At 43.1% G+C, this 12,423-nt stretch overlaps 1 protein-coding gene across 1 annotated transcript in view; it reads right to left on the bottom strand.

The window, feature by feature from the left end:
- The window catches only part of LOC139459774 (laminin subunit gamma-1-like), an 87,468-nt gene that overhangs the window by 4,352 nt on the left and 70,693 nt on the right, over positions 1-12,423 (bottom strand). Inside the window, exons 13-24 of the mRNA XM_071241438.1 lie at positions 11,884-12,013; positions 9,769-9,881; positions 9,194-9,337; positions 8,316-8,468; positions 6,966-7,103; positions 6,387-6,578; positions 5,621-5,930; positions 5,022-5,159; positions 4,122-4,296; positions 2,815-2,937; positions 897-1,011; positions 346-545 (exon numbers count right to left, since the gene is read on the bottom strand). Coding sequence (XP_071097539.1) covers positions 346-545; positions 897-1,011; positions 2,815-2,937; positions 4,122-4,296; positions 5,022-5,159; positions 5,621-5,930; positions 6,387-6,578; positions 6,966-7,103; positions 8,316-8,468; positions 9,194-9,337; positions 9,769-9,881; positions 11,884-12,013 — 1,931 coding nt within the window. The remainder of the gene's footprint in view (positions 1-345; positions 546-896; positions 1,012-2,814; positions 2,938-4,121; positions 4,297-5,021; positions 5,160-5,620; positions 5,931-6,386; positions 6,579-6,965; positions 7,104-8,315; positions 8,469-9,193; positions 9,338-9,768; positions 9,882-11,883; positions 12,014-12,423) is intronic.

The raw sequence follows: 12,423 nt of genomic DNA, 5'->3' as shown, positions 1-12,423 counted from the left end.
AAACATGGATACTGGGGACCTATTCTGAACTGGAATCTCATTGGAGGACAAGCATGGATACTGGGGACCTATTCTGATCTAGATTCCCATTGGAGGACAAGAATGGATACTGAGGACCTATTCTGAACTGGAATCTCATTGGAGGACAAGCATGGATACTGGGGACCTATTCTGATCTAGATTCCCATTGGAGGACAAGCACGGATACTGGGGACCTATTCTGATCTAGATTCCCATTGGAGGACAAGTATGTGGCAACGGGGACAGCATGGGGTACTTGGGACATGCTTCCTTGAAATCCCTATACAGCAATCTGCCTTGCACAGACGACAGACCAGTCCTTACATCAGAAGCATCCAGGGCTGTGTCCTGAGCTTGTTTTGCAAGCTGAAGAGCTTTGTTGGCATCATCACTGGCACCGCTGAGGGCATTCCTTGCCTCCTGGGTTGTCCTTTCCGCCTGGTCAATGGTGGCCTCGATCTGGGGAACTTTCTTCAGAGCCTCATCAGCATTGTCCTTATTGCCCTTCACCTGATCCTCAAAACCTGCACAGAAATCTCAGTGTTTCACGAGTCTAAACAATCAGAGTGAGTGAGTGAGTGAGTGAGCAAGCATGGTTTTACGCCGTTTTTAAGCAATATTCCAGCAATATCACAGCGGTGAGCAACCAGAAATGGGCTTCACACATTGTACCCATGTCAGGAATCGAACCCAGGTCTTTGGCATGACGAGTGAACGCTTTAACCACTAGGCTACCCGACACTCAAGGAGAAAAAGAATCAAGATAAGTCTAATTCTTATTTCTCTATAAACAAAGACTCGCCTCACAGAAATGCATGTCATTTGACACAAGCTGTGTCCTGGTCCTCATCACGACCATCTACAGGGTGCCCTACCTGCCAGAGTCCGGTACGTCTCATTGGCCTCCTTCAGCGTCTTCTCCCCCATCTCAACAGCATCACGAGCCTTGGCACGAGCACCATCAACCTCAGCTAGCAGCTCATCAGTTCTCTGAGAGATGGAGACATCAACAATTTATCGTCTGACGTGTATGGCACGCGATGTCAACATGCCAATACTGCCATCCACTGAATACAGCAATGGTGTCATACAATCCTACTTCATCAATGTCCTGTCATCAGGGAAGTACCATCAGCTCTACAATGAGTGAGTGAGTGAGTATGGTTTTACACCGCTTTTAGCAATGTTCCAGCAATATCACGGCAGGGGACACCAGGAAGGGGCTTCACACATTGTACCCATGTCGGGAATCGAACCCGGGTCTTCGACGTGACGAGCAAACGCTTTAACCACTAGGCTGCCCGACCGCACCTCAGCTCTACAAACTCACAACATTACTAATCAACTATGTGAACATGATTTGGCATTTTTTACTGATGTTTCGTGCAGATTTGGCTCGAGCAGGTCTAAATAAATCACCAAGAATGGTCTTAGTGTACCAAAGTGAGGATTCAAACCTATATCTGGGTCATCAAGAGAAGGCATGATAATGCCAGGGCATTAATTCCGTGCCCACAGAAACTGAAGACATGTGAACTTCTATACTTCACACCCAAATGTTTCATTTGTTTGTTGTTTAACACCGCACTCAGCAATATTCCAGCTATATGATGGCGGCCTGTAAATAATTGAGTCTGGACCAGACAATCCAGTGATTGACATCATGAGCATCAATCCACGAAATTGGGATCAATTGCATGCATCAACCAAGTCAGCGAGCCTGACCACCCAATCCTGTTAGTCTCCCCTTACACACCTAAATGAAGGCAACTGACACTTGAATTGTTTGATAAGCATTACTTAGAAGTTGACATATAACAAGGTAGCCACAACATATGGATAATAACTTCTTTATTTACTGAAAAGGCTACATTTTGGTATGGATCCTTATATTGTTGTCAAGTAACGGTACAAGAATCTATACCAAAACATTGCCTTTACAGTAAATAAAGAAGTTGTTATCCATAAATTGTGCCTACTTTGTAATTAACAGTCAACTAAAAATATAACTTGTCATCATCTTCTATGCTTCTGATGAGCTAACAATAGTTTCCTTCACTTTTATAAGCATAGGACATTTTTCTGACTATTTTCAGTGGAAGTACTTTTAGAAATATTGCAGCGGAGCTGAACAACCTCTTATTCTGGACACAAAGAGTCCATGCAGCATGTGAAGAGGGTGCTTTCACACTTAATACTGGATTTTCGACATAATTCGGCGATGATGTTATAAAGGACATGCTCAAGGACAAAATGGCAAATGTCAAGATTATCCATGAGCGAGTAAGTTGGGCTTAAACACCCCTTTGAACAGTATTCCAGTTTTATCACAGCGTGTCAGCTTAATGTGGGCCCTCTTATCCGTGAGCATATCCTGGTGTCATCATAATAAGAATACAAAGTGTGCATCCCCTGGTTACTGACAGAGAATGGAGTCAAGCGGTGCACAGACGGGTTGCAATGTTTTAGCCTGGCACTTTTTCCCAAAGCAATGGTAAAGGTGCCACTGCCGCAGTCTATGTTGAAGTATTGGAGTTAGCGGTACAATAGCTTTTTGAAATTAGACCTTGTTATTTCTGCGTCTGCTGCAGAAAGGAAGTCATTTTGAAAGTATACCAGGTCACATGATTACCAGCAGTGATAATCGCAGGAGATCTCACAGACCTAATCTGGACCATTTAGCCCTATCAAAGCAAGTGAGGCAAGGCTTCTTAGTGATTTTACCATATACTTGGTCATGACACAGTAGCCATGAGTACACAACCCATCAACCCTCTAGACACAAGTGTGTACCTGCTGCAGATGGATGCCTTCCTCCAGCTTGTCTTCAGCCTTCATCTTTCCATCGTTCACATCTGCCAACAGATCTGCGTTTTGCTCTAGCAGTCTCTCAGCTTCCTCTTTTATCAGAGTGGCCTGGTGTAGAGATCAATGCAAGATTAACATGCACCCTATCACACAATACATCTGTACATCAAGACATTCAGCTTCTTCCTATGTCTAAGTGGCCTGTGTTTGTTTGTTTGTTCTTTAACGCCACACTCAGCAATATTCCAGCTATATGACGGCTATAGATTCTGTAAATAATCACGTCTTGACCAGACAATCAGGGCTTGACATCATGAGCATTGAACCACGCAATTGGGATACGATGATATGCATCAACCAAGTCGGCGAGCCTGACCACCCGATCCCGTTAGTCGCCTCTTACGACAAGCATAGTCGCCTTTTAAGGCAAGCATGGGTTGGTGAAGACCTATTCTACCCCGGATCTTCACAGGTCGAGTGGCCTGTGCATTGTTTAGAGCAGGACTACTACATAATTTCATTGGAATTGCAAATGGTGTAGGAAAAGTAAGAATGAAGTAAGCAATAGTCCATTGTACTGTACTGTACTTGATGCATAAGCAAGCTCTAAGCACTTAAACATTAATACCCCGGTCAGTGGATTAGTGTGCACTCAACAATCATTCTCAGCTCCCTAGGAAGTATACAATCCAAGCTGCCTTTTAGGTGCAAGAAGGTTAACAACGACATTGATATCTCTTCCTATCCTGTACATATTCACTGCTGGGTGAACAGAGGCTCAGTTTCAAAAGTCACTTGCCCATGGAGTGAGTGAGTGAGTTGGGTTTAACGCCGCTTTTAACAGTATTCGAGTTATATCATGGCAGGTCAGCTTAATGTTGGCATAAAGCTCGAAGTGATGCAGGTCTCAGATTCGGTGAAACCCACGGGCACGGGTATAGTGCTGACAAACCTAGAAACATAATCCGGGCGAACCGGGATTCGAAACCCACAGTCATAGGCTTCTGGTATGCCCTAGGGACGCAACTCTGCACAGCAATTGCAGCGCCTTAGACGACTTGCCCATGGAGAAACCACATGTGTTACAAGTGTTGGGCAAGTCCAAGCCCTAGAAACCCTCAGGAGCCAACGCAGTCACCCATCCAAGGTCTCTCCACGATTGCCGTTGCTTAACTTTGAACTGATTTGTGACCTGTGCGCTGTGCATAGGACCACGTGCCACCATATTTAACCCACTGATGCGAGAGATAACACAGCAATCTGAATCAGTCGTACTTTATACCTGCCCCTACCTGAATCTTAATGTTAGCAGCATCTGTGAGGAGCTTCTCCACATCCACACTGGGCACACTCTGCTGGGATTCGGTGAACAGACCCAGTGCTTCATCTTGAGCCTTCTCTGCCAGCTCCGAGGCCTTCTCCGCCAGCTGCCGCGTCTGCTCATACAGGCGGTCGGCATTGTTGTACCTGTAGGAGACACATGACACAAGTGTCACACACAGTCAGCAGACACAAGACTATAAGACGAAAGTGGCAGACCAAAGATCTTAGGACTTCCCATTACTTGTCACGTCAGGACAACTTTTTTGCAAATTTTGATTGACCAGTGAAATGACTAGCAGAAAGATGACATAATCCAGCTTTCCAGAGCTTTCTGGCACTAGTTTCAAATTGGAGACTTCCATTCCAGACGCTTTAAGAAATATTTAAATTCCAAATTTGAAAAATGAACAAATGAAAATTCTGGAATGTCAACAAGATCGGCGGGATTGTATGACAGTACTTCCCATGGGCTATGGAAATCTCTTCCGTTTCAAATATTTATCCCATTGACGCGGGAAATAGACAATAGCATTCTGAATCAGTCTACAGCCCGTAACTGTCGTTCGGAATACCCTTGGTTAACCCTTTCAATGTTGCATGATTAGAAAACTCGACGCTCTGATGGGTTAGATGAAAGGTCGCTCTGATCTGACCAGAAATAAGATGTCCTCAGATCTTTGTGCAGCAGTAGCACAAGTAACAAATACAGGCAATCAGTGTACACAGGAAAAGATTTAACATGGATTTTATAATTCACCATCAGTAAAGATGGTCCAATAATCCTGTGGAAGATGAGAGTTACTCCTAAGATAATTCTTCAGGGCACTTTTACATGCATTTGGTGACGTTTGAGATGTAAAACTACTCACTCTGAGTTCAGCCTCTGTATGTCCGTCGCTGTCTGTCCCGGCATACTTAAGGCCATCTGGGCAAGTCGCAGGGCCTCGCGGGATGTGTTTTGGGCATCATTAGCAACAGCAACAATACGAGCAGCATCAGCCATTTGTCTGGAAGCAAACATACAAGTTGGTAGAGAACCTCCTCAAATACATGGCAGGTGTACATGCAGTAGATGAAACTATTGTGTTATTTCGGTTCAACTGATTTTTCTTTGTTTACTTGTTGATTAAAGCTGGACATACAACTGTCTGATCTCTCCCCATAGTAGCTGTATCCAAGAATAGTATGACCTCAGCTGTCTGAACTTACCTGTCAGAAGCTCCATACAACAATAGTATGACTTTGTAGCTGTCTGAACTCACTTCTCAGAAGCTGCATACAACAATTGTATGACTTTGCAGCTGTTTGAACTCACCTTCCAGAAGCTGCATACAACAATAGTATGACCTCAGCTGTCTGAACTCACCTCCAGAAGCTGCATACAACAATAGTATGACCTCAGCTGTCTGAACTCACCTTCTCAGAAGCTGCATACAACAATAGTATGACCTCAGCTGTCTGAACTCACCTCTCAGACTCTATCTTGGCTCTGTTGGCAATTTCTGTCATCTGTTCCGACTGCCTCCCAAAGCGCCCAAGTGCCTGGAGTGCCCTGTCTAATGCTAGCCGCCCTTCTCTGTCAATGTAGTCCTCTGCAGCCTTCAGCGATATCTCCGCGCGTTCAATAGCCTGCTCAGCCTGCCTTATGTCACGGTCCGTCTCCATGGAGACATCCTTGGCTGAAGTGATACTCTTACCGATCTGCCCAGTCTTGTGGATGACTTCATTGAGAGACTTGCGGAGCTCCTGGAGTTGTCTCCCCACGGACCCATCACCAGCTGGGAAGGAAACAAAATCCTTCTAAATCTACCAATCATTGCTTGCACCATGGTGGCAAGTCCTGGCTAACTGATTATGTTTTGATATGCTTACACTGCTTGCCGTCACCTGCTTGATTGTTATTTGCAATGGTTCAGTTCCTATTACCTCCCCTGATGTGTTATGCATTTGTTCTGATCAGAGAACCTCCCTTCACATCACATGCTATATTGCTGTTCCTTTTAACTCCTGTGATGTCCTTGCTGTGATAGGATTACCTCCATTTACATCATGTCATATCTCTATTACCAAGATGATATTATGAAGATGTATTGATGATGGAATAACATAACCACAAAACCAAGTACACATGGTATAAGAAACATATCATCCCTGCAATCAGCCCCTTGAAATCCTCCCGAAAATGGACAGTTGTTTAGTAAGTTGTTTACAAATACTTCAAAAATGATACTCACTTGATGCTCCTCGTGCCTCATCAAGGAGAATGTTGACAGTCTTGTTGACGTCTCCCATGACGCTGATGAACTCTGTGTCATTGAAGAGGCTGGGGTTGTTGCCGATGTTGTTGATGAGGTTGGTGAGTTCTCGCAGCTTGGCACGGTGGATGTTGACGTGTTCCTGCACCAGGTCATAGCATGGTGGACAATCTGCAGGAAAAGTCAGACAGTGAATAAAAGGGCTAAGTGAGTGAGTGAGTTGGGTTTTAGGCCGCTTTTAGCAATATTCTAAGAGCTATTATAGACCAGGTTTACATACTGACACTTTTTTAAAGTTTATTCGTAATTTGTCACAAAACCTAAAGTGGAAACAATCCATTATGAGTATTACTGAAGTTTTTTAATGACATTTCCTCCAATTTTTGTGTAACATTGTACATGCAGCCAACAGACTGAGAAATTATTCCATGGCAAACTATCAGTTCTCGCTCAAAACAGGTGTGCCTGCAATATTCTTTGGTTTAGGGACCAACCTTTTTCTGCCTCAGATTTTGTTCATAAAAACTTGCCCTGAACCCTCAACTACAGGAGACATACCTATACAACCAGCGGAGATGTTGAACTTGTTCTCCATGCACCGGTCACATCGACGTCCACCGACGTTGGTACGACAGGGGCAGTTGCCGTACTCATCACACTGCAAGTCCAGGGAACCAACTGGATCACAGTTGCAAGCTGCAACGCAAAACAGTCATTAATACCCTGTATTGGCAACTATAACATCCACGTAATCCTTATTCATGTTTTTCCTCAATATACTCACCGCCAAAAGAACGCGAACCATAGAAACAAAGTCTGTGTCCAGATGTTTCCAATACGTATCACTTAATGACAAAACTGTCAGGTGTTACCACAGTGTCTGTATTGTGTATTGCTGCACATGATTTCCAAACTTTACAGGCTAATCCTGCACGAGACAAATGGTGCATCTCGATTAATGGATCCATGACATCACATGTGATGCGTTCATGAGCATTAGTTCACACAACATAACAAAATGTTCGTTAATGCACTGAATCAATCTAATATCGAATTGAAGAGGAATAATTCTTCATACATAAACCAACATGAATGGTATTGCCATTTCTTTTGTCGGTGAGTATATTAGGTGTGGAGAAAAGTGGTTCAGGATTATTGCACTCATGTGTGTGTGCATACTTCTCTGCTTGTACTAGTCCAGACTAATGCCAGTTTTATAGTGCTAGTCCTTGGAGATAGTGGTACCAAGCTGTAGATACCCTCCCCACAAGACCACAGAGGCAGTATTCATCATACAGCACAACAATACAAATTAAAAGAAAACTGACCCTAGATACTAGGGCTGAGACGAGTCCAAATTTACAACCAAGGCACCCACCACCCTATTACCCAATCTAGGGGATCTCCTGTAGGTTTCAAGAGATGGGTATAAAATGTCCGATTGGGAATTGTTTGACCGTAGCCCTGGCAAAATGTATTTAGATACATGTATAAAAATATTTGGTTATGCATACACTGAAGTTGACTGAAGTTTAATCTTCATTCACACATATAAAAGTCAGAAGGAATGTGTTCATAGTCAGGAAGAAATGCTAACATTAATGACTTGTAGTGTAACCATAGAGTTCTAGATAATTTTTGTCATTAAACAATGTATCACGTGACTAACCACGTGCCCGGGTAGGCCTGTGGGTACTCGGGTCTAGTGGGTACTGAGTAGGACCATCGCAACCCTACCAGGGCCCACTTGCACAAAGCGATCTTAGTGCTAAGATGATCGTAACTCCCATACTTTAACATAGGCTTACAATAGTCTTAGCACTAAGATCGCTTTGTGCAAGTGAGTCCAGATACTGTTTCCATGTTGATTTGTTTGTTGTTCTCCCAGAGTGAGTTATCTGCCCTTACCTTGACATCCCGCCCGTGAGAAGCCGAAGAAGAATCGCTGGCACGTGTCACAGCGGCGACCTGTGACCCCCGGCTTACACTGGCACTGTCCTGAGCCGAGTTGACAGGTGAAGTTGAGAGAGCCCACCCGGTCACAGTCACAGGCTTCACAACCTGGGGACACACACAGGGTGAGTGAGGGAGGTTAGCTCAACAGTCAGCACTAGCAATTACAGGGAATTACAAGAGAGACTTATCACTGATAATGTGTCCAGGAAGGAACAATATCAAAGTTTCAAATACGTCAAACAACTTCCTGGCATAGCTTCCAATTGACTATGGAAGGGGTTTTGTCATATTTACTGTATGTTGGAAACAGGTGATTATCAGAACTTGACAAACATTTCAAACTCCACATAATTTTATCTGGGATTCCAAACTAATTGGCAAGCAAATTAGGAAAGATGCATAATTTTGACAGAACTGGGTAGGTTTGAAAGGTATCATTTTCTTGAATTGTTTGATAGGCAATAGTTAGAAGTTGATGGATGACAGAGCAAGACTACTTGACAACAGTGTAAGGATCTATACCGAAACATCGCCTTTAAAGCAATCAAAGAAGTTGTTGTCCATAAATTGTGTCTACTTTATTATTTGCTTAAAACAGTCTTTATCAAACATTACATTTTACGCAATAGTAACAGCAAGCAAGCTTTAAAGCCTCCTTTGTCCTCATTGGTCATCATGTCCGTATTTTATAAAATATCAGTTATACAAGTCACCTTCACATAGCTAAAGTATTTTCAATTTGGGAAATTTTCAATTCAAATTTTAGAAAATTTAGATATTTGAAGAACATAATGAAAAAACTGGCCCGCATGAGAGACTTTGTAACTCACCTGTGCCACTGTCGAGGTTCCAGTAGCCATCATCACACATGTCACAGCGCTGACCGCGGACGTTGCGGAGACAGGGACACTGGCCGCTGTCGTCACAGGTCAGCAGGCCCACCTGGTTGGTGCCATTAGAGTAGCAGCCACATGCTGGAGAGACGAGCCAATAGCTAGCCATTAGTCATGTGCACATTCAAGATGTGACGCGACTCACGTCACAAAATTAAGTGTACAAGAAAAGTTGGATTTGGAGTAAATATTGTTGCAATAAAAAAATGTTAGATCATTTTTCCTAATAATAATTAAACAGGAATTTCCAGAGATGTGAGTGAGTGAGTGAGTATGGTTTTACACCACTTTTAGCAAAATTCCAGCAACATCACAGCAGGTGACACCAGAAATGGGCTTCACACGTTGTACCCATGTCGGTAATCGAACCCGGGTCTTCAGCATGACGAGCAAACACTTAAACTACAAGGCTACCGAACTACCCCAATTTCCAGAAGAGATTAGTTTCTCATTCAGTGATATTTCATTCTAAAGCCTTGACAAGCTATCTGACAACAGATCTGAGAACTCACGTTGGCATTGTCCCTTTGGTTCAGCAATGGCATCACCATAGTAAGTGGGCAGGCACCTCTCACAGTAGTAGCCAGCTGAATTATAGATGCACTTCAGGCACTCTCCTGTTGTGCTGCAAGACAAGTCAAGGAAGACCTACATAAAATATACACTTCAGGCACTCTCCTGTTGTGCTGCAAGACAATTCAAGGAAGACCTACATAAAATATACACTTCAGGCACTCTCCTGTTGTGCTGCAAGACAATTCAAGGAAGACCTACATAAAATATACACTTCAGCCACTCTCCTGTTGTGCTGCAAGACAAGTCAAGGAAGACACATAAAATATACACTTCAGGCACTCTCCTGTTGTGCTGCAATACAAGTCAAGGAAGAGACATAAAATATACACTTCAGGCACTCTCCTGATGTGCTGCAAGACAAGTCAAGGAAGACCTACATAAAATATACACTTCAGGCACTCTCCTGATGTGCTGCAAGACAAGTTAAGGAAGAGTCATAAAATATACACTTCAGGCACTCTCCTGTTGTGCTGCAAGACAAGTCAAGGAAGAGTCATAAAATATACACTTCAGGCACTCTCCTGTTGTGCTGCAAGACAAGTCAAGGAAGACCTACATAAATATACACTTCAGGCACTCTCCTGTTGTGCTGCAAGAAAAGTCAAGGAAGACCTACATAAATATACACTTCAGCCACGCTCCTGTTGTGCTGCAAGAAAAGTCAAGGAAGACCTACATAAATATACACTTCAGGCACTCTCCTGTTGTGCTGCAAGAAAAGTCAAGGAAGACACATAAAATATACACTTCAGACACTCTCCTGTTGTGCTGCAATACAAGTCAAGGAAGAGACATAAAATATACACTTCAACCACGCTCCTGATGTGCTGCAAGAAAAGTCAAGGAAGACCTACATAAAATATACACTTCAGCCACGCTCCTGATGTGCTGCAAGAAAAGTCAAGGAAGACACATAAAATATACACTTCAGGCACTCTCCTGTTGTGCTGCAATACAAGTCAAGGAAGAGACATAAAATATACACTTCAGGCACTCTCCTGTTGTGCTGCAATACAAGTCAAGGAAGAGACATAAAATATACACTTCAGCCACGCTCCTGATGTGCTGCAAGAAAAGTCAAGGAAGAGACATTAATATACACTTCAGGCACTCTCCTGTTGTGCTGCAAGAAAAGTCAAGGAAGACACATAAAATATACACTTCAGGCACTCTCCTGTTGTGCTGCAATACAAGTCAAGGAAGAGACATAAAATATACACTTCAGCCACGCTCCTGATGTGCTGCAAGAAAAGTCAAGGAAGAGACATAAATATACACTTCAGGCACTCTCCTGTTGTGCTGCAAGAAAAGTCAAGGAAGACACATAAAATATACACTTCAGGCACTCTCCTGTTGTGCTGCAATACAAGTCAAGGAAGACACATAAAATATACACTTCAGGCACTCTCCTGTTGTGCTGCAAGACAAGTCAAGGAAGAGACATAAATATACACTTCAGCCACGCTCCTGATGTGCTGCAAGAAAAGTCAAGGAAGAGACATAAAATATACACTTCAGGCACTCTCCTGTTGTGCTGCAAGAAAAGTCAAGGAAGACACATAAAATATACACTTCAGGCACTCTCCTGTTGTGCTGCAATACAAGTCAAGGAAGAGACATAAAATATACACTTCAGCCACGCTCCTGATGTGCTGCAAGAAAAGTCAAGGAAGAGACATAAATATACACTTCAGGCACTCTCCTGTTGTGCTGCAAGAAAAGTCAAGGAAGACACATAAAATATACACTTCAGGCACTCTCCTGTTGTGCTGCAATACAAGTCAAGGAAGACACATAAAATATACACTTCAGGCACTCTCCTGTTGTGCTGCAAGACAAGTCAAGGAAGAGACATAAATATACACTTCAGCCACGCTCCTGATGTGCTGCAAGAAAAGTCAAGGAAGAGACATAAAATATACACTTCAGACACTCTCCTGTTGTGCTGCAAGACAAGTTAAGGAAGAGACATAAAATAAACATTTCAGCCATTTCTGACAATATTTACAGTTTGAGAGGTTCAATAAAGGCCATCTTGTACAAGCACTTACGAGTTACAGTTTCCAACTGCATTTGGATCTATGTTGTCATTACAGAAGCATTTCTGGCAGGTTCTTCTGTCCCCATATTTTCCGGCCGGGTCTCCAAAGTAACCATCCAGACAGAGATCACATCGGTTTCCTGGAAGATGTAGAGTGAGTGAATGAGTTGAGGTTTTATGCTGATTCTAGCAATACTCCCACAATATCACAACAGGGCATGCAAGAATAGGCTTCAGATGTTGTTCTTATGTAAGGAATCAAACCCAGACCTTCTGAGTGATGAGCTAACACCTCAACCACTAGGCTGACCCACCACCTCTCCTGGAACATGAAGTTCAGAACCTTTTTTTAAAAACCTACGGCTGTAAGAAGATATCTCAATCCTGACTCTTATTTCCAATTCAAAGAACACATTCAGAACAACTAACTCTGTAAAAAAAATTGTTTGCTTATTGTTTAACGCCGCACTCAGCAATATTCAAGCTATATAACAGTGGTATGTAAATAATTGAATCTGGACCAGATGTCCAGTGACTGACATCAAGAGCA

Source organism: Haliotis cracherodii, unplaced genomic scaffold, assembly GCF_022045235.1.
Source record: "Haliotis cracherodii isolate W230 unplaced genomic scaffold, xgHalCrac1.p SCAF_13, whole genome shotgun sequence".
In the NCBI taxonomy this organism is placed as follows: domain Eukaryota; kingdom Metazoa; phylum Mollusca; class Gastropoda; order Lepetellida; family Haliotidae; genus Haliotis; species Haliotis cracherodii.
The sequence above is the reverse complement of the archived record's forward strand: the minus strand, read 5'-3'. Positions and strand labels throughout refer to the sequence as shown.